This window comes from Neofelis nebulosa, chromosome 4 (assembly GCF_028018385.1).
Source record: "Neofelis nebulosa isolate mNeoNeb1 chromosome 4, mNeoNeb1.pri, whole genome shotgun sequence".
NCBI classification, from domain to species: Eukaryota; Metazoa; Chordata; class Mammalia; order Carnivora; family Felidae; genus Neofelis; species Neofelis nebulosa.
The window spans coordinates 97466457-97492242 of NC_080785.1; the positions used below are offsets into that span (position 1 = coordinate 97466457).

General features: G+C 45.9%; 1 protein-coding gene and 1 long non-coding RNA gene across 5 annotated transcripts in view; one reads left to right on the forward strand and one right to left on the reverse strand.

The window, feature by feature from the left end:
- Nucleotides 1-482: 482 nt before the first annotated feature.
- Nucleotides 483-24911, reverse strand: INHBA (inhibin subunit beta A). 4 transcript variants are annotated; one of them, XM_058725470.1, is made up of 4 exons: nucleotides 24648-24911; nucleotides 20854-21037; nucleotides 15589-16156; nucleotides 483-6176 (listed from the first exon to the last, which is right to left on the reverse strand). In XM_058725470.1, the coding sequence occupies exons 3-4, from the start codon at nucleotides 15974-15976 to the stop codon at nucleotides 5290-5292; spliced, it is 1275 nt and encodes a 424-aa protein (XP_058581453.1). In that variant the 5' UTR covers nucleotides 15977-16156; nucleotides 20854-21037; nucleotides 24648-24911; the 3' UTR covers nucleotides 483-5289. The 4 variants fall into 4 exon arrangements, with proteins under 4 accessions (XP_058581453.1, XP_058581454.1, XP_058581456.1 ...); XM_058725471.1 differs by lacking the exon at nucleotides 20854-21037; XM_058725473.1 differs by lacking the exons at nucleotides 20854-21037; nucleotides 24648-24911 and adding an exon at nucleotides 18656-18760.
- Nucleotides 9464-25786, forward strand: part of LOC131509598 (uncharacterized) — a 38996-nt gene continuing 22673 nt past the window's right edge. Inside the window, exon 1 of the long non-coding RNA XR_009260600.1 lies at nucleotides 9464-9599. This is a non-coding gene — a long non-coding RNA (uncharacterized LOC131509598). The remainder of the gene's footprint in view (nucleotides 9600-25786) is intronic.

Sequence of the window (25786 nt, forward strand, 5' to 3'; positions counted from 1 at the left end):
TGTTGGTCTAGGTTCTTTTCTTTCCTAAGGTATGCTGTTTTCTGCTCTCATGCAATTCGGATTTTCTAGCCAGAAGGAAAGGAGTAAGAAAGAAGGGAGGGAAAAGAGAGGACGTGGGGAAGGAGAGGAGGAGGAGGGAGGAAGGGACGGAGGGAAGAAGGGAATGTTGCTTTATTTCATGTTACTTGCCACTACAGCTTGAGAAATGGGAAATTAACAAAATGAATAAAATATAACTCCTGCTGGTCCAAGCATCTGCAGCTTATTACAAAGCCCTGCCACAGCAATAGCTATTCTTTTCCTCCCTGAGTTCTCCTGTTCCAGCTTTGGTGCCCTCTCTCTTCCATTCAGTCTGTGTCTCATACTTTTCCCAAGAATTACAGGAGAAATGAAATTATCACCCAGCGAAGGGTGTAGCAGTGTGTGTGCCAAGTTGATCTTGGAAAACCAATAAGACATAGAATAAAAATAAAAATAAAAAATAAATCCCAAACAGGTTTTTTATTTAACATAAGGCCAAAGAAGCTATCAGGCGCTGCTGAATACTGTCCACTAACTGTACAAAATATTGACTGCATGCCTTGCAAACACCAAAATATCCGCTGGAATGCCATAGAAATAAATAACTTCCGCTATAAACACATGAAAACATATCAAACTGTTATCTCTTTAAACAGATTGTAAATAAAAAAATTACCAGTACTTCTACACAATAAATATTAAGAAACCATTGACATAGTTGAAATGCACTCATATAAATTAACAACTTTAATTACATTAGCCAAACAGACATCGGTTAAAGAACTGCATGTAGTATGCCAAAACAAAAAAAAATAATAAAATAAAATAAAAATAAAAAATAAAAACAAACAAACAAACAAACAACATCAACCACAGAACATAAAAAGTTTTAAAACAAAACAGGCTTCAGATTATCTTGGCTTTCATAATTATATTTTTCTTTTAAAGAAAAATATCAACCCATTGTCAATGCACTGTTTTTCAAAGCATTTAAATAGAGGGTAAAACCCACTGGAAATTAATACAGAAGAAATGATGCACTTTATGCATAAAAAATAAATAATAGAGCTGAGACATGTGGTTTGCTTCTGCTCTTGAAGATGTGAACAGCTTCTGAGTGAGCATTCATCCTCTCTGACCCATACAACAGCTTTCAGTGATAAAGGGTTTAATTTAAACACACACAATGTCCACCCCCAAACCTCCTGCCCACATCTACAAGTTTCGTTTATTGTGTAGGTTTTCAGGGTGACTAAGTTTTTCTCTACATTGAAAAGGGAAGTTGCCAAAAGGCCCCCGGGAAATCATTTTTTCAAGTGAACATAATAATTTGAATCTAAGCTTAATACAACTGGGGCATTCACGCTCTCTATTTTTTAGACTTACTTCTTGAGGTCCAATCCCACGGGGGCGAAAAAAAAATTCACTTGCTCTTCCTTAGAGGAGAATGCAGGCATTCTCCTGGAAAACAAAGTGTGGAATCAATCTTAAATATCTATGAAATTGATTGGTCTTCCGGGGCAAGAAAAACCCCAAGTCAGTGTGCTGGAATTTGCCATGCTCTTTTTGAAAAAAATTAAAAAAAAGTGAAAGAAGAAAGAAAGAAAGAAAGAAAGAAAGAAAGAAAGAAAGAAAGAAAGAAAGAAAGAAAGAAAGAGGAAGAAGAAAGAGAGAAAGGAAGAAAAGGAAGGAAGGAAGGAAGGAAGGAAGGAAGGAAGGAAGGAAGGAAGGAAGGAAGGAAGGAAGGAAAAAAGGAAAACAGGGAGAAAGAAGAGTCCAAACTACAAAATATATATCATTCTTAAAAGATACTTGGGGACGAATGCTTTTCAGAGCTTTTAAGACTGGTATGTGTAGATTTTTAAGAGCCTAAAGATCAGCCCTAGAGAAGAGTAGAGAGATGCTAAGATCAGCCAGAGCCACCCTGTTTTAAGGAAAACATACTCTGAAGAGCCCAATATGGTAGAATTTTAAAGTTTTTTCTTTTGGCCTCATGCTGCTACATGAAAAGTGGGGTTATTCACAAGCCCGCATATCTTCCAAGGTTATTGAAGATAGCAATAACTTATCATTCTATTTCAAGGCCATATAAATTTAATGAAATAAAGTTAAAGTTTATAGGTATTTGATAACTCGATCATTTAGTTTCAATTAAATCATCCCATGAAAATATTGTCGTATGGAATTTCACTTTGCTCTGCTTCTAATTACTGTGGCCACTAGTCAAACTCCGTCTTACCCCCAATAGGTCAAGCACTCTTTTAAAGGGCTTACAAAGATGGGGCACGCACTTGAGATGAATGGGAGCCGCAAACAGGTAGCAACTGCCTTTCGAACATCTTGTTTTTCCCATTGCCCTGGCCATCTCTGCTAGCACACAGGGAACTAGGACTTGGTTCCCCACGCTTATTTTCATGGGTTCCGCTATTAGTTCCAGTAACAGTTAAGATGCAGTTCAAAACACCCTCTAAGTTTTTCATGGCAATTTGTAAAGTTGAACACTGCCACCCCCCTCTCCTTGAAGCTTTCCTCACCATGCGCACCTCCCCCACCTGCACGATTTCCTCGTCAGTGGTTAAGAGTGAGGAAGCAAGGACCAATTTTGCATGCTCTCTCTCTTGCACTTAGAGTCCACTCCCGTGTAGTACGTGTTATATTTCTGCCTAAGAAAGGATGGACCTCAAGATGTAGTAAGTATATTTGCCCAGTAATAACATTAAAATAATTTTCCTACATACAGCCTAGTGTTACATAGTATACCGATTTAGTATTTATCTCAAGAAGAGCTAAACCACCTTTTGTAATGTTTGGTTTCTCACTATTTTATTTTCCTACAATTATTTTTTTTAATCTATGAATGGACATAGGGCTGAAAATTTCAGTATTTTACAAAATGCTAGCGAATGCAATTTTTTCCAAATTATTAGTATTTTTTTCAATTTTTGCAAACTTCAAACAAGTCAGTAAAAATAAGGCTCTGTATTTTTAAAAGCATATAAATGAATAACTTATGAGCTATCCTAGGCAAGCTAAATACTGTGGAATAAATTAGTAGAAATTTAGCTTTAAGCATGTACTTTGATATTTATAAAACAAAGTGTTTTTTTTTTCTTTTTTTGCATCTGAGTCAATACATACAAACTTATGTATCAAGAGTTTTGGCTGTAAATTAAATAAAATATTAGGGATTTTTACCACTGCTGTCACCCCCGCAGTTCTCTTTCTTACTCTCAAACTCTTAAGACCTTCCCCCCCAACAAGTTATTTATCTTTTTACTAGTGACAACAACATTATCTAGCCCAGCAAGTAAAATTTCTCACAAGCAGGCCTTAATCACCAAAAAAAAAAAAAAAAAAAAAAGTAACCAAAGGCCTAAAGATTAATTTTTTCTTTCTGAAAAAGCTTTCTGATTTAAGATTGATTCCAATAGATAATAAATATAAGTTACCAAAAAAACAAACAAAAAAAACCAACTTCAGATCAGCCTAGAACCTTGAAGAACATGAGTTTCCTGTTTTCCCTGGTGGGGTGGAGGTGGGGGACAAGAGAGAAGAGGGAACTCAGTCCCTGCACATGGAAAGAGGGTCTTGCTGAATATTCACTGGCATTTCCAGGCTTCTTCCCACCCAACTTTTTGAAACGTGCCCACCTAATTCAGAGTAAAAGCAAAACTATAGCCTATCCTTCTTAAAAATACTGTGTTTTGCACACAAACATTCATTGCTTTAAGAACATTTAAAAAATGACAGCCTGAAGTCCTTAAAATGTGTATATGGGCATGATGCAATACATGTATATATACACACAGGTACGCATATGCACAAGCAATGTATATATACACATACAAGCATGTAGTGTTCTGTGAATCCGATTGAACTTGACATCCAACAGTGTACAACTACTGTACGTCCAGTATGAAATGTCCTGCTTAATGGATGTCAAAGGAGTCAAAACCCAAACTTCTCAGGTCTCCGAAGCCTGAACACGATCCACCCTACTCCACCTTGAATCCCAACCCCTGACTCACTGATGGTGAATGATACCAACCACAGACAGACTGTTTAAAGGCTCACACAAATGTCTTTGGTGTATGTGTCTATTTTTTAAGGTACAAAATAATAATAATAATTATAATTATAATAATAAAAATAGCTATTTTGTGTGCTGTAGCAGTTCTTTTATAGCTCACATTAAGTGCAGCTCTTAACCCCCCCCACCCCCACCCACAGAAAATACTTGTTAAATAAGGGATTAGACAGGTCAAACACCATTGTAGTGCAAATAGTAAACGATAAAAAAAAAACAACATTTACAAAATATAGAAATGTTTGGATCCAACAGATGGACAAACATATTCCTTTCAAGTATCTCTCCTTGAAGAAAATAAAAATTAATCAGGTTACTTCCAATACAAAAAAGTCTCTCTTTTTGTTCTCTCTCAGGTAAACAGTTTCAAACCTATTAGGTTGCATAGTTCTAAGATCATAAGCACCTTAACGAAATGTGACTTGGTATTCTTTGTTCCTTGATTTTTCTCTCTTCCCATTCTTGTTCTCAATTTTTTTTTTTTAGGTTGGTTTTTGTTCTGTTTTGCTTTGTTGCAAAACTGGTGCAGAAAAGGAAGTGTACCACCTGCACACTATAGTTCTCCTACCGGTACGTGTGTGTGTGCATGGGCTGTGTGGAAACGCGTCTGTGTGTGTGTGTGTGTGTCTGTGTGTGTGTGTGTGTGTGTCTGTGGTGTGTGTGTCTGTGTGCGTGTGTGCACGGGCTGATATACACAGAGAGAGGGTCACACAGACATACCTTACAACCTGGGTAACTGGATGGGAAAGTGCCTATAACTGGCTCTTTCAAACTCATGGCTTTCTAGATGCTATTTGGGTTGTGCTAGCCCACATTCCTGCAGACCAGACAAGTTGACTTCGAGGCTCACACTGAAGGGGGACTGAAAAGGAGGGGATGATACTCCCGTGTAAGCAACGGATGTCATCACTTTGATAGATACCGGAAGAAACGAAGGGCACGCCTTTCTCCCTTTCCCTCCCAACTCCCATCTTGTTCACTGCTTCATCTCTGAGCCCTGGCTAAGGAATTTTTCCACATCTTCCTTCATCTGTTTCAGGTTTTGTTTTTAGTTTATTTTTTTTTAATTTCTCTATATATATTCTTTCTCCTCGTTTAACTCCGAAACCTTAAACACTTCTTCATGTTGCCACTGTCTTCTCTGGACAACTCTGGCTCCCGTCCCCCCTGGGCTGGGCGCTCTATGAGCACCCACACTCCTCCACTATCATGTTCTGAATGTCCTTTTTGATGATGTTCTGCCCATCATCATAGTACAGCATGGACATGGGTCTCAGCTTGGTGGGCACACAGCACGACTTGAGGTTGGCGAAGGGGCTGTGGCCCCGCATGCGGTAGTGGTTGATGACGGTCGAGTGAAAGGAGAGCGAGGACCCAGATGTGCCTGCTATGTGGCTCGGGCACTCACCCTCGCAGTAGTTGGCGTGATAGCCGGAGGGAGCGATGATCCAGTCATTCCAGCCAATGTCCTTGAAACTAACAAAGAACTGTTTCTTACAGCAGATGTTGACCTTGCCGTCACACTCCAAGCCCCGCCTCCGCCGCCGATGAGGGTGGTCTTCAGACTGGCGGGCCTGCAGCATGAGGAAAGGTCTGTGGGACTGCTCCTTGTCCTCGTCTGCCCCTGCCCCTCCGTCTCCTCCGTCCTTCTTCTTCCCTTCGCCCTCCTCATCCTTCTTCTTCTTCTTCCCCAGGAGCACCAGGCTGGCGCCCGTCTCGTGGCACTGCTCACAGGCAATCCGAACGTCCAGGGAGCTCTTGCCCTGGTCCAGCAACCGCTGGATGCTGCTGGAGACGGGGAAGATGTGCCACGTGCTCTTCCGGGCATCCACCACCTTTTCCGATATCAACACCTCGTTTCTCTCCTCCATCAAGCCCATTTCCTCTGCCTCCTCCCCTACGTCCACGCCGCCCTGGGGTTGTTTCTGCAAGAGCTGGATGGTGACTTTGGTCCTGGTCCTGTTGGCCTTGGGGACTTTGAGGAAGAGCCAGACTTCTGCGCGTTCCACCACCGACAGGTCACTGCCTTCTTTGGAAATCTCAAAGTGCAGTGTTTTCCTGGCTGTGCCTGCAGACGAAACACAGCACAAGAGAGAGCAGGGACACTCGTTAGTTGCGATGTTGGTCACCAGTCACTAATTTCAGGCAGGCGTGGGGCCTCTGCCACAGGCCATCTCCAACAGGGGTCAGAGGATTGTGGCCCCCTGACTGTAAGAACACTTTTGACATTTTTAAATGGTTGAAGAAAAATAGGATTTTGGTGACATGGGAAAATTATATGAAATGGACGCTTCAGCGCCTGTGATAAGGTTTAACGGGGCCCCGGCTACACTCATTTCTTCATAGGCTGTCTGTGGCTGCTTTCGCACTAGGTCCCCGCCAGTCACAAGACAGACTGGCCCACAAAGATTCAAATCTTTGCTCTCTGGCCCTTTCCAGAGAAAGTTTGTCAACTCTTGCCCTAGAAAGAAGAGAGCCCAGATCTCAGTCAGTGTCCAGAAGCCCGGGAGGTCTGTGTCTGTTCCCTAGCCACTTAATCTCAGTTTCTTCTTCTATAAAATGGGAATGTCATAAAGACATTTGACCCCTTATGCCTCAGGTTTGGAAGGATCAAATGGGATCACACAGATGAAGGCACCCCGTGAGCTCTAGCAAGTCGTGGAAGCTGTGCTGTTCCCACATAAACACGCAAACACCACCCCCCCCACCGACGGAAGTGCCCACAGAGCTAGACTCCTCCTCCCTCACCACAACCTGTTTCACTTGTCCATCATTTCTTTTCTGGGTCACCACGACAGTCTTTGCTTGCATCTGGCCTTTCAGCATAAAGCCAGGCCCCTCTCCCATCATTTCACCATTCAGCAGGTATAAAACAGGAGCCACCCGGGACTCTGGGCTCTGCCTCAACTCCGGCTCTCTCCCAGCGCCCCGTCCTCTGTGGCACAGCCACACAGTGTTTGAGGTCAGAAGCATCCCATGCGCTCTCTCACCTCCAGGCAGTGTGCCCCTCGTCTAGAATCCTCCAGCTCCCAACACGTCACCCTCAGTAGCTGCCCTTGATGAGGTTTTGGTTTGCAGATGAGACCACACCACTTCCCCGACCCTCCTGCCAGTCTAATTTAGGATGCCCCAGGTCTGAGATCCTATCCATCTTGTTCACGGTCATGGTCCAGCATTTACCAGGAAGTAGGCAATTGCCTGACTCCCTATTAACAAATGGAGGCATCTTCAGCCTTGAGTTATATTAGATTAGGAGATCCACCCCCTACTGCCGTGTGCCCCATTTTTGCCTCGTTCCCTTCTGAATGCAGCTTAATGAGCCCCAATTACAGCGACTGCTACTAACAGAGGGGCAACCCCCACAATGGCGAGGCAGTTGGATTCAGAGACCATTCAGTTCTTGCCTAGTTCACACTACTCCCTTCTCCTTCCATAAGCACCTGTAAGTCTGTACATGTAACAACATTTACTGCAAGGAGCAGGTGTCCAGACTTGAATTCTCGGGTTGATGAAACACCTTCCCTCAGTTCCACTTTTACCCCTTGGTGGTATAAGAAACATGCCCTCTTTTCATGGCCGCCTCCTGCGTGTGCCTGCTTACAACAGTCTCATGCACACCCATCTCGCACACAAATCTGAGAACAATGTCAGGAGAAGTTCATCTTAGAACTCGCAACTCCCTAGGAGGGTCTCCCTGCCTGGATTTCTATAGCTAACGGAAATCCAGCCATACTTATCACTCTCAGCCCTGAGATGTTTACGGTACTATAAATTTTCGGCACTCGTTCAAGTTCTCTGCAGCAGAAGGCAGGCTTTTCTGTGCATTGCGCACTGTAGATTCTGTTCTTAATTTAACACACTCTGCACACTGCGATTCTGATAGTGGTAAATTCACTGAGGCCAGGGCCAGGAAAGGCTACATATGTATACAAAAGATTCTCCGGCATCTTGGTATAAAGTTGTAGGACCCTGGCCACATTGGTGGTGGTGGTGGTGCGGGGCGGCGGGGGGGGGGGGGGTCCCTTTGCCTCCAGCCCTGGGTCCCTGGCAGGAGTTGAAATGAATAATAAAGCTAGGTTTATGATTAGATCACTAGAGCGGAGAGCAGTTAGAAGAAGGGGGGGACTGTCTTTTTTTAGGGGGCATGATTTCTTTTCAAAACGTGAATGCAGTAGCCCCTTTGCTACAAAGGTGGGTTTCTCTGTTGCTGTGTTGTTTTGTTTTGTTTTGTTTTGTTTTGTTTTGTTTTGTTTTGTTTTAGAAAGGAAAAGAGAAGACTCTAGGAAGGAGAGCTTAATGATTTAAATTTAAAAAGACAAGCAGCTTCCGGAAGCCACCCAAGCCTCTAAGAGCCGGCCTGAAGGAGGGTGCAGGCTCCCTCCGGCGTGGGCACCTCCACCCTGCCCCGTAGAGAACAGTCACAAGCTACCTGCTGTTCTCCCTTCTGCCTCGACCTAGGCCAGCGTCTGAAACCTTAAACTGTGCAGGGTGCCACCCTAAAGACCGAGAGATAGTAGCTGCTAAATTAGAGAAGCCAGAGGGCACAAGGTTGTGTTTTGTTTTTCTAGGAAAGAGTGTGAAACTGGAGAATCTGACTCGTCCTCAGAATGGGAAAAGCTCTCTGGGTTTCAGGTAACTCGTTCCCACAGGCTCCGCTGGGCTTTCACCTGGGCTTGACAGGAGGGGCTGGGGTGAAGGCAGCCAGTGCTCGGTTATAGAGAGGGTCCAGATGGCAGTGCGGACCAGCACACATTGGACTTCCCATGAATAGAGTCCAGAGAAGTCCACGGGTATGCTGGGGGTGGGGGTGGGGGCCAGGGTGGGCTCACTGGCCCACTGGATTGAAGCCGAGACAGCCTGTGCAAACTGCCTTCCTAGGGCCAGGGAGGCTAAGGTCGCTGGCTTCCAGGAACAGCCTAGAGGAGAGCCCCTTAGTTCACAGGAGCAGGTTTCCAACGCAGGATATAGCCCCTCCCCTTCTTCACAGGCAGCTGTACTTGGAAGCAAATGATTTAGTGTTCCTGAGAGAGGATCATACAAAGAGAGTACTCATTAGAGGGGGCTCAATCTGTCAGGTGCTGTTATATTAGGATCAGAGAGGCATCATAAAATGACTTTCAACCTGGTCCTGGCTGATAATTAACTGCATGGCATCGCCTGCGTACTGTGGAGAGGCACAGCACTGATTTATGCATTGGTTTAATTATCTGAGCTGAAAGATTCTGTTCCCTGTATTTGCTTCCATTGCCTGCGTGCTGTATCTCTCCCCCATATTTCTGACATTTGGATTTTCCCCCTACTAATTGACATGCCTGTCGCCTCCTTCTCCTCGTGTCCATTTCTGGAACTGCTATTTGTATATTGCATGATATTTTATCAGGGAAAAAAAATAAAACAGATCCAATTTCATGAAAATGCTGTTGCCATAATGCTCAGGAGAACAGGGGGAAGAGAGAGATGCAAGTCTTCCTAATGTCTACCTTATATGCAGGTACATTTTAAAAGTTCTATTGTATTTGACTTATTAAGCAGTGCAATATTTTTTTTCTTTTACATTTAGCTTTCATTGCAGAAGGGGGTGGAGAGAATGAGACAGCTAGAAGCTGAGATGATTAATATTTATCAGGGCTGCAGGTTTCAGAAAGATATTACAACCCTCAAATTTCTTAGGTATGGAAAATATAACTAGTCACTTGATTATATTCCCTTTTATCTGTATTCTACCTAAGGGAGATTGTTATACCGCAGTGATGCTTTTAGGATGCTCCAATCTTCAAATCTCTATGCATAACAGTTTGAAAAAAATGGAAGGAGGTTGCCTGAGGCTGAGGTGTTTAGGATCAATTACTAATCAGTTTCAGGTTTGACTTAAATATCTCCTGCATCAAATCCTGAAATGGAAGCCTTCCCACAATGCTTTGGGAGCAGGTACAGCATTAGCTTATACAGGTGCGCTCTGGGTTCCTGCATTATTACCTATCTAACTAGATATAGCTGGTGGCTTTGCTAACCTTTCATTACCTACTCTCTGATAATATTCTTTTCATCCTCTGTGCTATTTTTTCCCTCCCGAGGCTCGTGAGCAAGGCTTGTATCACAGCCTGCTCTGCCTGAGTAATTCACTAAGAAAGTCCCACGCAAACCCATGTGGGTGATAATATTTCATCACTTAAACCTCTATGAGCTCGGGGGACACATACCAAAGGGAGAGAGAAAGGTGCATAAGAATGAGTAGGAGGCTGAAAAATTGCACTTTACAGGGAAGACCTTTGAAATGTTGCCGGGGAAGGAGGGATTGGACTGAGGAAAGACCGGAAGCTAGAAGTCAGAACACCTGAAAGCACCTTTTCCTTTGCTTTCAGGATTTTTCAGATATTTTTAATAACTCAATCATGAAAGCAGGCCTGCCAAGGGTTAAGCAGCCAAGCCCCTTGTTGTTCTCTTCCCCCACACCGGGACTCAAAATTCTGCTCCCCCTCAAGCCCCACACCTCAGATCTGTGGGCGGATGAACATTTCTCATGAAATAAGCAATACACGCAATACACACACACACACACACACACACACGCACACTTCGCGTTTCGTTTGTATTCTGCTTTGTTCGCCTCACCAGGGTCCTGCCCAAAGTATGCTGCCCTTGTACCTATGGGTAATAATTATGTCTCTAATGTGAATGTGGAAAATCTTGTTTATAGATTTAAACTCGCCACGGGAGGCGGGGCAGGGGGAGGGGGGCTCCTTGTAAAATGCTGCTGTTACTTTAATTTCCCATTCTTCATCCAGGTTTCACTGTGCCTAGATATGGTATAGTCCCTGGTACCAGTATACAGAACTACCGGTTACAGCATATGTGTTCTCTAAAGCACTAACTTTGCATTTGAGCTGTTTTCAGGGGTCTCTGCAGATGGCAGAAAGTGGGGTCTTCAAGGTTATGCCTCCTTTAACCTGCCTCAGAGGTCTTTTTGGTCATAAATTATCTGGATTGGATTTTTTTTGTTTAGCCTTAATATTTTTATCTTAGGATGTGTTATTGAATTGCAAATGCTCGGCCACATTCCTGTGTCTCCCATTCAAATAGGGATGAAATAGAGAGAGAAAGGGGCTTAGGATCCTAGAAGAAGTAGAAAAAAAATTCTTAAGATTCAACCCACAGAAATTTCAGAGACCTCTTCCAAAGTTCCTGCGAACTTTTACACTTTGGGTTTTGGATCTAGGGACCAGTCGAGTATGAGGAATTCTGATCTACAGCTCATGCTCGAGTATAGTTTAGCAGAAGAAGGGCCAAGACAAATAATATGTTCTCACAAAAAGTGCCTGGGAAGGTATTACTCCCAGTTCTCCAAATACGAAAGCCGACTTTCTGCCCTCTGACAGCTCGCCACCCCCACTCAGATCCACCTACGTCACAGGCCCAAAACCACTAGGCATCTTGCTTCTGGTCTTTCTGCCACCATCTCGCTGCACACTCTAACTTCGGAAACAAACGCATCCCCCAAAGCCGTACCCAATTTTTCACAAGGCAGTCACCAAACAGCCCTTTCCTCCCTGTTGGAAGTCACTTGTCATTTGTCCCTGGTGAAAAGCGTTGATAAGACAGGGAAACCAGGCAATGAAATGAGGGGAGCTGGAAGGCATTTTTGTAAAAGCCCAGGCAGCCAGCCGTCTTAGGGAGAGATGTGTGAGCAGATCAGTATTGCTGATGATTCATGGTCACATTTCTCCACGCTCTGCTTCTGAAATGTATCATTCCTCTGCCTTCCATAGAGCTCGGGAATGTTCACATGCATCACTAGAATTCTCATTTCTTTTCTTCTGTCTCATTTACTGTATCACAGGGAGTCATGTTTCTCCCATCCCATAAAATCCTAACTTTTTCTGGAGGACGAGAGGAAGCAGGGGGCAACTGACAAGCACCAAGATTTGGGTGCTGCAGAATGGGGCTTCCAGGAGGTGAAATTGCATTTCCCTAGATTAAATGGGAAGGAGCAAAAGTCTTTGGAATGCGCCCTCTTGTGGCCAATCATTGCCCATTATTGGGAGAAGAAAGCGTGTAACCCCTAACTAAAGGCACCCTTCAGTGACGGGTAATTCACAGGAAAGTTCATTAGACTGGCATGGAATGGTGGGAGTCAAGTCCACCTTGAGATGGCTTTCTTGGGCTGGGGGAAAACAGTCATCCAAGCAAGCCTTCTTAGGCCCCTGTTTGGGAAGTGTCTATTTCTAATTCAAATCTTCTGTAACTGGAATCCTCCAAGAAGGGAGATTTAAGGGTTACTTTCAACAACACCTGGGCTTAGTGAGCATTTTCCATTTCTTGGTGCTCCACTTGTCTTTCTTTCCCTCTCTGTTCTCCAACAAGTGCTATCAATGTCTAAGTTGATTACCGCCACCAGTATGTAAATCTGGCAGCATATGGAGACTCAATGATAGGTTGCTATTGTACATTGACCAGATATTGTCACGGATCACAAGAAGATAAAATAAGATATAGGAGTCAAGAAGGCCACTGATCCCAGCTTCATTGACAATTATAGACAGAGTGGACTTGACTCTACCCATCCCTTCTTTTTTTCCTTTAAGGACTTAAGGTAAACACAGAGGATTCTGTGCCAGCCATCTAGAGAATGTAGTAATGATGAGCAATCTTGGATGACATGCATTAAAAAAATAATTTTTATTTGTTGGGATGAATGTCAGAGAGCCTGAGAGCAATTCCTCACCACTTAGTTAATAACAACTCATATCAGCTTTACAAAGATGGGACTTTCCACCTGAGCTCAGTGGGACAAACTCAGTTCCAAGAGTTCTAGACGCTTGAGCTTTTTGTAGTTGCTCAGCTGCTGGGCCGCATCGCGGCCTCATTTAACCATCAAGAAGGGGGCCGAGGGCAAAAGTTAAGCAGGAATTCCCCCAGTCGAGGAATCTTAAGGTTGAAAGATACATCTGTGGGTATGCGTCAGTGTCACGGGCATTGGTGACACTAACTGACTGGGATTCGCTGCTACCCAATAGTTTATAAAGAAAAGCAAAATGAATACCCTTTGCTATTCTCCAAATTCTTACAGTTTGACATAGTTTGAATATGATTAAGGTTGAACTATTCCAAAAGCAACAAGACATTTTTGTATATTCAGATGATGAAGCTCTTTCCTGGTTAGCAAAATCAGCAACAACATACTCATATGGTACTCTGCTTGGAGAGCAGACGGTCCACATAGCAATCATTAATTCCGTGAAGTCATAGTAAACCAACTTAAAGTTGATGTGTGAAACTTCTCAGATGAGAAAAATAAGTTAAGTGTAATAAACCTTTTCTGGGACTCCAGCAGCTGACCCAAAGTCAAGTTGTAAACTCAACCAGGAGGAGTTTTCCATTACAAACCTTAAACTGGAGTCAACGTGTGAGTCAAATGAATCACCTTTTTAAAAAGTAACTCAATTTCTTTTAAACTAAACACGTAACAGAAAAGTTAAAAAAAAAAAAAAGCCGAGATTTCATATAAATAAGAAAAAGACCGGCACTGAGATGAAGGCCATAAGTAAGAAAGAATGCTAAAGGTCAAATTCTTTCACTGCAAAATCTCTCAGTGCCAAAAGAGTGGTTTGCTAGACAAGTCAGCTAAGTCAGATGCTGTTGCCAGCATCAGGTGTATATTAAAAGTGGTCAAAGTCATAGGTATACTTAGTCATCCGATGCGGGTAAAGCCAATTGAGTAAGGCTTGCAATTAAAGCCATCATGTGTGGTAATTGGTATATAAAAACCTAGACAGGGTCCCTTTGTGTCAGCACTGGGAGCAGACCTCTAGACCACTGGAATCCATCCCCCCCCCCCTCAACACTGGACTCCATGTCAGTAAGCACTTTCTTTCCTACCTTGCCATCAGGAAAGGTTGAGGAAAAACTGAGTGTGCAACTTGAAAACTCCAACCTGACTTTTTTTTTCCTCAATAAGCTTCAACAGATAAAGTCATCATTATCATGCCCTTCAGGGGCTGCATTGAGAAAGAGCTTTGAGAAAGAAAGACCTTCTTTGAAAAGAAGCTTCTGGTGAGAGAGAGAGAGAGAGAGAGAGAGAGAGAGAGAGAGACTGTCCTGCGGGGAAACTTGCAGGACGTCAGGGCTTCTCCTACGAGGGGAGCCAGGAAGCCAGCAGGCTATCTATCTGCTCCCCCAAAAGGATGCCCAGGTCTGGCAGGGTTTTCTTGAAAACAGAACATCTGAGTCAACAGGTTTTCAGGATTGGAAATTCTGAGTGTTGCCTTAATTGTTTATACGGCTGCGGCAAACTTTTAAACAGTAATGCTGGGAGTCCCTGCACATACTTTACTGGCCATATGCTCTACCAAACAAAACAATGGCATTCCTTTCAAATGGATTTGGCAAGGGAAACAATTTTTTAGCCTGGCATTACCATGAAAGTAACACGGTATGAACACATCTGTGTGCCTGGGCGTGCAGGGGCGTGTAGGCAGGCAAAGGGTCTGTGTCACATAACTGTAAAAATAACCCAATAACCTGGCTCCAGGTCTGTGGCCGCCCTTCTGACAGGTATTTTCTATCCAGCAACAGGTTAGCGTGGTCCAGAGCCAAGGATTAGAATCTATCAAAGTTCTTCCTCTTAAGGATTGAGTGAGAGCTCAGTGTAGTATCTGAGAGCACTCTGTCAAGGTTGCGTTCCTTGCCAGAGAGCTCTTTTGGTAACTTTGCAGGGAACAAAACTCTTTTTTGTTGGTGGTGGTGCTGTTGTTGCTCAGAGAGCAAAAGTCAGTGTTCCAAAAGTGGCCGCGGGTTCAATGTCAACTGTCCCCCCAAAGTCCCTCCTCGCTGCCTAGAATGTGATGACCGTGCTCTTCCAAGGCAGAGTTTTTTCTAAAGGCAAAACTGACTGTCACCAATGAATATGCCCTGCTTCCCTGGTGTGGCCCCTGACTGGACTTTTAAAGGGAAGGTTTGTCTTAAGACAATGACTCCATCCATGCCAGGCCACCCCGACCCGCGCTCCGCGCCCCCACCCCCACCCCCATTAAAAACTTTGGATGGGGTCCGGAAGCCTCCCGGGCTCCCCCCACCCCCAGCACCCGAAAACGCCCGGGCTTTCATCCGGCTGCCCGGATCTGGTTTCACAGGCAGGGCGAGCGAGCCTCCCGCAGCCCGGCTCCCGGCCCCACGCTGGCCCTCGGAGCTCGCTCCGGGCTCACCGGCGAGTTCAGCAAGTGTGAGCTCGCCGCCTCTCCAGCCAGGGCTCAGCCTCGAATTCCGCGTCCGCGGAGAAGTCCTCCGCCCCCCCTCCACCCACCCCCCGCCACCCGCCTGCCACCCCCCCGCCTCCCCTCCGGCCCCGGCGCCACCGGCGCCCGGCACCTCACCTCCTCCCCAGGGCAGAGCGCGCGGCCGGAGGCGCAAGTTCGGCCCCCGGACCGCCGCGGAGAGACGCAGCCCCCCCCCGCCCCCCCCCCACCCCCCAGGCCGGCACCGACCTGACTCCGCGAACGTGATGATCTCCGAGGTCTGCTCCATGAGTTCATTCATTTCTGCCCTCCTGCCGATGTCATCCTCTATCTCCACGTACCCGTTCTCCCCCACTTTGCCCACATGGAGCTTCCTGATCGCGTTCAGAAGCGCCGCCTTGGGCACCGGCTGGGTGACTTCGGGTCTCTTCTTCAAGTGCAGCATGTTTAAAATGTGTTTCTTGACGGCCTCCACCATCTCCGGCTGAGAGTTGGGTACATCCTTTGGCAGGGTGGCCAGCGCGCAGGACGGGCAGTCGGGGGCTGCGCTGGGCCCCTCGGATCCCGGGGTGGGGGAACTCCTCACTATAATCCAGCAACTCGCCAACAGAAATCCTCGCAGCCAAAGCAAGGGCATCCTGGCAGCAAAAGTTGTTGTGATTGCCTTTTTAAAAGGCCCTGCTTTTCCTACCCCCACTCACGCACAGGTTTGGGTTTGGTTTTTTTTTCCCCCTTTCTTTCTTTCGTTCTTTCTTTCTTTTCTTTTCTTTTCTTTTTTTCTTTCTTTTTTTCCCCCTCCTCCTCTTCAGCAAATTCTCTGGAACAAGAACAAAAAGTTTTCTGTGAAGTTTTGTTTGCAGGTTCCCTCTCTGAATGCAGTCAGTGCGGTAGGTTTGTGGCTCTCAGGGAGGAGAGTTCTGACTGTCTCCGAGTAAGAGAGAAGGAGGGAGGGAGGGAGGGAGGGAGGGAGAGAGGGAGGGAGGGAGAGACAGGGTTGGGGGGGGGAGACAGACAGAGACAGAGAGAGGATGGGAGGGAGAGAGACAGGGAAAGAGGGAGAGAGAGGAGAGAAGGGGGGAGAGGGAGAGAGAGGGAGGGAGAGAGAGGGAGAGGGAAAAGAGGGGGAGAGAGAGGGAGAGGGAGAGAGAGAGGGAGAGAGAGAGGGAGAGAGAGAACGATTGGTCCTAAGTGAGTGCGTGAATGGGCGAGGGAGGGAGTTGCTCTGTGAGTAGAGGCTGTGATTAGGAAGGGGAGGGACAGCCCGGTTTCTGACAGGCTGCTCTATTCACTGCTCCCTCACACACACCTCTCTTCAGATATCACCATTCTCGGGAGTTCTACTTCCCTTCTGAAAGAAATCCTTCCAATTTTGTCCTACTTCCCCCTTTTATTTTTTCTTTCTCTGCCCAGTCCCCTTGCTTCACCCAGTTCCTCTTTTGGACGGGAAAGAAAACCCCGCTGGAAGGCACTGTCCCAATCTCCAGGGGTGACTGGGTTGAAACACTGTGCCCCCAGGGCCCTCCAGCCCACCTGGCCTCTGCTCCAGGGGACCCACCGCCCGGCCCATAAGGCGGGGCCGCCGAGGATCCCGGGAGGTGGGTGGACCGGTACCTGGAGGTCGGGAAGAGGGGCATGCTGGTCACCGGGGGCCAGTGGATCGTCCTGGCTGGAGGGAGTCCCAGAGGTGGCCGGTCTCCCATTCATTCATATTTAAATGTTCAGGGTCCTCGGCTCAGGTAGGGGATCTGAGGGGGGCGGGGAGAACTTCTGTCTGGGGTCACCTAACACCCTCTACTTTTCCCAACCGCAAAGTGCAGCCGCGCACTGAAGGATCCACAGGCAAGTCAACCTGCTCGGTCACCTGAAACTCCTCTCCCTCTCCTCGGCCGCCGCCCCCTTCTGCCCTGCGCGCCTGCACTCACAAATTACAGCCTACCTCCAGCCCCGACTTTACAGATAAAAGTGCAGAGTTCATTTGGCCTTTTCCCACATTATTCCCTACAAACAGTGGGCTCCTATTACTCGGATAACTGGTCCTCTGGGAAAAGAATCTCTGAAATATACTGGCAAATGATTTTCTCCGCCATGTGGGAGTTTTTCAGCCATCCCCCTACCCTGTCCTGGACCAGCCTGCTCGTGGACTGGCCCCTTGACGGCTTCTTTTTCCCTCAAAGGAAAGGCACAGATGAAATCATCATGGATTTCAGCGTTCACAGAAAAAGAAAAATGTGAATTTTTAAACAATGCCTCTCTGAGTTTTTTTTATTCTCCCCCCCCTTTTTTTTTCATTTTCTGTCTTATTGCTTTTATCATGCAGAAGTATCTTTAAGAGGTCCATCTGTTAAAGCTTTCCTTCTCTCTCGGTTTCTTTCCCACACATAAGCCCTCAGTTTCTGTAGATACAGTCAGCTTATATCTGACACCTAGTGTGTTCAGAGCATCATAGTTAAGCAATGTGCTTTGGGTGGAAAAAGTTAAGAAATACCATTACTACAAGCCTAGGATCTGAGGGCCAGGGGAGGAGGGTGAATAAATTGTGACATTAAGTTAAAATTACAGTTTGCATAGATAACAATGCTTTTCTGAATCGGACACACTGTCCCCCTTTTCCAAAACAATTACTTGCAAGACTTTCTCTGTTCCACACCATCTATCACCTTTGGGATTTCTCCTCCAGGAACATCGATTACTCTGCTCTTCTTAAGATTTTTGTCAACATTTCCTAAAGAGCCTAATTTTTTTTTTTTTTTTTTTTTTTTTTTTTTTTTTAGCAGGGAATGGTGAAAGAGAATGGCGGGGGGGCATTTATTTGCCTTATGATCTGTTAATAAAACATCTTTGAAATACAAAACTTAACATACTCTACCTCGTTGGCGTCATATATACAGCACCCAAAGAATTTTGTAGTTCAATTAAGTTTTACAAGAGAGTCTGAAATAAACCTAAAAGTTTAATGACTACAAACAACTCAGGAGTCCTACTAGTAGCATTTAGATAAGGGCAAGTTATCAATATTTGGATTCCCTCTGCATGTCGAGTATGTGTGTGTTCCCTGAATTTACTGTTTGTGAATGTAACTCTTAAAAACAGCTTTCCCTGTGGCATATGTACTTGTATATAAGTGCTGAATGGGCTGTATAAACACACAATCTCTCTGCATGCTCTACTATTGAAAGCTGTATTATTAACCTGCCTGAATAATATAAAAAGGTACCAAATTACAACGTGCATTGGAAGTGCAGTAAGTCAACTCCTTGTAACCTTCCTGACTATGAATGTGTCAACAGCTCCTAAGTAAGAGTTAAAAAAGCATTACCTTTCTGGTCCTCTGTCTTTCACCGGCAGACTCCTGTATCGTGTGGAAAGAGCTGTGTGAGGAGTTCCTCTTCATGGTATTGGCACTCTCAAGTTTTATACTGTGCTACTCATTTGCACACTCACACATTGGTACCACTCAAACAGAGGAGGGCTGGGGCTTTGTTTGGGATTGGTTAGAATCAGCATGACATCAGCAGATGACTGGTTTTTCCACTGTGAGACATATTTCATAATTCATTATCTGATGGAAAGCCTTTCTTGGCTGCTGGGACACAACTTGGTGATCACTGAGCCAGTCAAACCTCTGACTGACTAGACTACCTTTTAGAAAAACACTGGAACTGAACAGCTATATCTCACTGAGTGTCCAACTTCCAACTTTTACTACTCGAGCACACACTTCTCATTATATTCAGGCTCGGGTTTTATGTCTTCACATAAAACATCTGTTACTTCATGAAGTTGCCTCTATTTACAAAGTCTTTGATTGTTTCTTACAGGGAAGAAAATCTGCAGTGCTCTTTAGAATGATTCTGATTTTACTTATGAAAGTAAGATACTTCATTGAGGAAAAAAAAAGGGAAAATATGTATACCTATATGATGATGTTCCCCCCCCCCCGACTTCCACTATTATTTTACATCTTGACATTGAATGCCTGCTTCATAAATCATTTGTCACCAAGAACTTTGAAAACAGCCATTCTCTGCTAGTGAACTTTACAAATATCCTTCCCAACTAGCAAAAAAAAAAAAAAAAAAAAGGAAGGAAGACTCACACCCCATTCTTCTTTATCAGGACTTCAAACCCTACGATTTTTAAATTGTTACAAACACAACGTGAGATTAGTGAAAAGGAATGAACATTCTTTGAAACGGGGGTTATGTCGGTTAGGGTTTTTGTTGGGCGGGAAGGTTGCTAGCAAGGCCGAGAAATAACACAGTTGGAAGGAATCTTCAGAAGAGAATAGTGGGGAAGGGCTGTTTGAAGGAGTACAACTGAAGCATAAGCCGGGGTACTCATGACAAGTGGAATAAAATGTGCAAAATTGGGAGCTAATGCAAGCCATATGACCAGATATGTTGTTTTGTATGCAGGATTTAACATGCATAAAATAAACTTTTCACTGTACCCACAAGCAAAATATAGAGGCTCTGGCCTCCTGATGTGTAGTCGAAGCAGGTTCCTTTAGGACACCAGAAGTTTGCTATGTAGGAGGGTGTGCCTTGGCTAAACACAGAGACGGTGGGGATGATGAGCTGTACGCTGGGGATGGGGGGGGGGGTATTCTGAAAACTGTATAGGCAGAAATAAAATAGGAAACTAAATCATTGGGTTGTAGAGGCACAGAGGGAACCTGGGAAGGAAAGATATAAACAGGATCGGTGTTGGTTAACTCCCAAACTGCCCATCAATTTGGAATTGGATGGACTTGACCCTTGCCTAAGGAAGGATCTTCACCATCCTTTTTGATAAGCACTGTTGGAGAGCACTGGCCTGCAGGGCCTCTGAAACCACTCCCAGGCGTGAACGCTGGTGTCCTGGAAATCCCATCATGTGTAGGAGCTCTGGGTACGCAAAACAAACGCAGATCAGACCCTGGCTCCACTGCCTCCTATAGCCATACAACCCCCTAAGGCTTCGGGTGTCCTCGTCTGTAAAGCGGGGAGCCACAGTACTCAACTGACAGGGTCAAGTGCGTGTTCAGAACATAGGAGGTGGTGTTATTTTTGAGGTGCCTGGTGGCTCTTTGTCAACAGTTGTGTCACAGAAATTCGCAGGGCCCTGACTAGAGGGGCGACCCTCTACGTTCGTGACTCAGATCCAGTTGGCCACCGGATGCCTCTGAAGTGCCCACCTACCAGGTCAGCCCACCAGCAATGATGTCATTCTCCACCTGAATCCCCAGCCTCAGAGCTGAGCCACACCGAGGAAATGCCTCCTCACCGGTGGAAATTAAAGTGGGGGTGGTGGAGGAAGCAGGCAGGTTAAAATAACTTCTGTCGAGTATCGCGGACTGGGAATGATCTCTTCCCTTCCGAACTCCAGGGCCCAGGGGTAAGCCGGTCAGCCCAACTCCTGACAGGCATCTACTTTTCCTGCCTGGGTTTGGTTTCTCTTTCACTTCCTGCCCCCTCCCCCAGCAGCGTCCCCACCCCCGGCCCTGCGGGCCCGCTGCTCGGCCTGCTACTGTACCTTGAGCAGCACCTGCTGGCAGCTCCCAGGGATCACGCCGGAACGCGGCCGCTGCTCGAGCCCGGCTCTCGGGGCCAGGGTCTGGGCCAAGCCGCTCCGAGCGGCCGCCTCTATTTTTACCCCGGGCACCAGCAAGGGCAACTTCTCTTAAGAGCAGCTCTTGATTTTTCCCCCCTTTTGGCAGCTAAAGAATTCAGAGAGGGGGAGAAAAAAAATAAAATAAAATAAAATCACTATTCAGCGAGTGCAGCTGGGAATCTCTGAACCCAGCCCTCAGTGCCAGGGTCCAAAGCCCGGCCAGTGTCGGGGACGGGGACGGGGACCCGCGGGGCCGGCTCCAGCGCCGATCGAGGCGCGCCAGGAGCGCTCACGCTCCACGAGCCGTCCCCTTTCCGAGTGTGCAGTCGGGTCCTACCCGCTTCTGCGCTAGCACAGTGGCCCGCTGCCACCGCGTTTTTCACCTAGTGCAGGCGGCCTGATTTACTGGCGACTTCACCGAGCTCCCCACTACTCGCTGGAGCGTTAGCACGGCTCTGTTCTCGCCTCGAGTAGCAGCCCCTGGGGAACCTGGTGGAGCAGCTTGCTGCGAGAAGGAGCCGGGAGGGAAACCGTGGTACCTTCTTTTACTGTAATTGCAAAAGGCGCGATGTGCCAGAGATTTATATTTAGACGTTGTATGTTTCTACTTTTATGTAAATGGAGCAATTAGGGCCTGTCTTTGCTGCTGCTAACTCCAGTGCTTGGGCCTTGCTGGGGAGCTGGTGTTTTCAATCACAATTAGTGAGCTGGTCAAAAAACAAAGTTCATTTAAGGATAAGAGCTCCATGGTGTGCAGGGAGGAGAGACCAGCGTCCCCCGTGCCTCCCTGTGGCCTGTGGCGACACACACCTTAGGGCAGCGGCTAACCTATCTCGGTGGTTACCCGTATCAGCAGCTGTGCCCGTGTGGAGCTGGCACAGACCAAGAAGCAAGGATGTTCATTTTTCTTCTCGAGCAAACCGTATGGCCTTCGGCTTTCATCCGTGCTATTAATTGGTCTCTTTGCTCACTTCTCCTGGAACAAGGAGACAGGCCTAGGAAAGGGGGCCGTTTTTCATGGCTCTGTTATTTTCGCGGCTGCTCGCTCACACCTTGCTGTAATTCCGTGAAAAATACACGCCGGGAGACATGAACACCCCAAGCAGGTGACCGGGAAGTTGTCGTCTGATTCAGCTGAAATGACACGAGGCTGGGGGGGTTCAGAGCATGGACTATGCTGCTGACGACTCAGGGTGTTTTAGTTCCTTCCTATGAAAAATCTGTTTCCCCCAAAAGCATGATTTCTGGTTCATCCCGTCTGGGAAACGGAACATAAAACGTGACTGTGGAGAGAAATCAAAAGGATTCGAGGTGTTCTGAGCAGCTGCCGGGGTTATTCTGGGCTCAGGGCAGGAAAACCTTGCCGGTGGGGAGAGGTACCTCCCTGGAGAGGCAGCTCGGAATCCAGAAAACGTGGGCAGGATCCAGAGCGATATTTGCTGCAGTGAGATTTCAGAAGTCTCATGAAATGCTTTAGATTAAGTACAGGATTGGCAAGCCCTGCTGATTTCCTGGACAGCCGTAGCTTGCCCATCGCCCAGGCCGTATGTTAGGTTACAGAGATTTTCGACAAAGAAGGATCAGCCTTCCACATTCACAACTGAACTGGGAAGCTGTTTGCTTTTAAGTTCAATCAAGCAATGAATGCAGCTAAACACAGAGGGAGAGGGAAACATTAAAATTCCTCCCAAAACTCATTAGAAAACAACAGGGTCAGAAATAGTTAATCCAAAACCCAGTTCCTAAGCCTCACATTTCTCTGAGAACCACTGGAATATCCCACAAAGCCTTGTGCTGCGTATGACAGCTCTGTTTCCAGAGTGTTTGGAAATGCCTTATCTAAACCCAGGGAACCCAGATGCTACAACTAAAATGAGTAGGGAAATAAAAGAAGGGGGGGGGGAACCCAGTAAATTGTTATCCACCAGTCTACAGCAGGCTTCTCAACTGGGATGATATTCCCCCCCGCAGGAGACATTTGGCAACGTGTGAACACATTCTTGCCTGACATAACTGGGAAGGAAAGTGTTACTGGCATCTAGTGGGTAGATGCCGGGGATGCTGCCCAACATCCTGCAGTGCACAGATCAGCCCCTGTGACGGAGAAATTATCTGGCCCCAAACGGTAATGGTTCTGCAACTGAGGAACCCTGATCTAGAGTTAAAGTTTCCCCTAATTCCCTTCCTGTCCATGCTCCCAGGGGCCTTGGCAATGATGCAAAACATTAATAATTCAAGTGATTCTGCCTCCTCATGTGTCTTGTGCTTCCTGATTAATGGAAGCCCACGCTCCACAGAGATACCAACACAGAAAGAGTGCCTCTCGGGCAACATTGTTGTCACCCTCGCTAACACTCCAGCATGGCCTCCATACACTTCCTGTTGGCTTTGTGTTCGAACCAAAAGCAGAACTTGGGTGACCAGCAACAAGATGAGATGAGTTGGCCCACACCCAAGTTGTTAGGAGGCAAAGAGCCTCATGGAAAAGAGTAAGTGAATGAAGCATGAGTTGCTCGCGTTAGCAATTGAGTATCAGATAAATCCACGCACTAGAGAATTCCCTGAAGGAAAATTCACAAAAGTGAGATTAGCAAGCCTTCCTCCCTGAGCAAATATAATGGAGCTTGATTTTATTTGTTTAATACCTTAGGGGAATGACACACAGTCAATATCCAAAGAGATACAACAGAATGCTCTCCTAAATCCTACTGCATGTTTCAAGCAAGGTTACATTCTCCAAACTTCCTTCTTAAAAGGGAGGGGTGTGTTGGGGCGCCTGGGTGGCTCAGTCAGTTGAGCGTCTGACTTCAGCTCAGGTCATGATCTCACGGTTTGTGAGTTCGAGCCCCGCGTCAGGCTCTGGGCTGATGGCTCAGAGCCTGGAGCCTGCTTCCGATTCTGTGTCTCCTTCTCTCTCTGCCCCTTCCCCGTTCATGCTCTGTCTCTCTCTGTCTCAAAAATAAATAAACATTAAAAAAAATAAAAAAAAAAAAGGGAGGGGTGTGACTATTCAAGGAAGGGCTTCCCCCTTCAGGTGCTGCTTTCCTGTAAGGACTGGGGGGAACCCTGTGCAGGATCCCACATCTCAGAAAATAATGACAACAACAATAATAATAATGATAATAATAATAATCAACAAATGTCAGTGAGACCCTCCAGAGGGAATCTGCCTGCATCAAACTAGCTTAGAAGTGAAATGCCGTCCTCCACATGATGAGGCCAGTTTGCCTGGATCATCACTTAGTCCCTGAGCCACTGGGATCATCCAGAAAGGAGAAGATCAGTCAGAGATTGTTTTAACATGAAGAGACACCCTTGAACGGAATATGTTAGGCACCCCAATGCCATTTCATCACCTCCAACATGTGAGTCACAGTCTCCTCAGGTAGATGGTTATTTTGGAACCAGAGGCCTCACTCAATCCACTTCCAAATGATTCAGAAGTGCCTGGATTTCTTCCCAAGAAGTAACCATGTAGTACTTATGAAAAACTCAATATATAGAGAGAAGCCATCAGTTGCAACCTCTACCAAAAACCATATATGGAAAAAAAAAGCACTAACACTAATACAAACTGAATAAATATGCTGTCAAAGTCCTTCCTGACCAACACTTATTTCCAAGTTGTTTATCATAACTCAGTTCTAATCCAATCAGGAAACATCTGCTATAGTGGTAGATCTTTATTGCCCAAGAAGATCATGAAAAATACTCACAAGAGAACATAGACCAGATTGCTGTCGCCGTTCTTCTCACCCGGATCACCTCGGGCAGTAACTTCCATGTTGTTGACTTGAGGACATATACGTTTAGCGAATAAATTCCACGGGGCCAATAAGAGCAGAAATCTTGATTCTAATCCAACTTCACCTTTCTACAAAGATGCCCCCACGACCTGCTCCCAAATTGTGGCTTCGGAAGGGAAGACACAGAAAAGGCCGGGAGCAGTTTTTTGTGTGTGGTGTTTTTTTGTTTTTTTTTTTTAATCAGTGAATTGCTGTGTCCCTCGTGTGCTGATAGAAAGAGTCCAAAGGTCCTGCCCTTCTGTCAGAGCACCTCCGAGGCACGTCCAGGCCCGCACGACGGGGAGTGCCCTTGTTCCGGTCACTGTGTACTTTTGTGCACACTGACCGGGAGCATTGGCAGTGGTTCAGCTTGGTTAGTAAACATTTCCAAGTGCCTCACTCTCATTTTAGGAAGGTCAAGTTTGCAAAGGTGAACTGGCAAGCAGGACCTCTGTAAGCCTTTATCAGCTTGGAAAAGCAAACTATCATTAAGCACAATGTACTGAGAGTTTGGAACCTCTGGATTCTACAACTCACCTTAAACTTTCAAAAGATACCGATGGCCACAGTCTCTTTTCTTAATAGTCACTGAGTTCCTTTTTAAAGATGAGATAGAGGGGCGCCTGGGTGGTTCAGTCGGTTGAGCGTCTGACTTTGGCTCAGGTCATGATCTTGTGGCTTTCGTCACGGTCTCATGGTTTTCATGAGTTCGAGCCCCATGTCGGGCTCCATGCTGACAGCTCAGGGCCTGCCCCTCCCCCACTCGTGCTTGCGCTCTCTCTCTCTCTCTCTCTCTCTCTCTCTCTCTTAAAAATAAATATTAAAAAAAATTTTAAAGATGAGATAGAATGTTGAATGAAGTTAAGAGCCGTTATATTAGAAGGAAAACAGCTTCAAAAACCCTCTCTCTCATAGACCAGGGGTCAATTTCGGATCACTTAACGAGCAGAGGCAGAAAGCCAATCATGTCATTTGGTCAACTGCAACATCGTTCAACTATGAACTGAGAAAAATTAAAATGGTGCTCCCTGTAGCAAAGAGTTCACCCAGTAAGTTCCCCAAATTTCAAG

What these genes read in the sequence shown, in the direction of transcription:
- INHBA (XM_058725471.1), bottom strand. Translation starts at nt 15,976, where the DNA reads ATGCCCTTGCTTTGGCTGCGAGGATTTCTGTTGGCGAGTTGCTGGATT. An exon ending in CATCACGTTCGCGGAGTCAG is followed by an intron (nt 6,177 to 15,588) that starts GTCGGTGCCGGC and finishes TTTCGTCTGCAG; the next exon opens with GCACAGCCAGGAAAACACTG.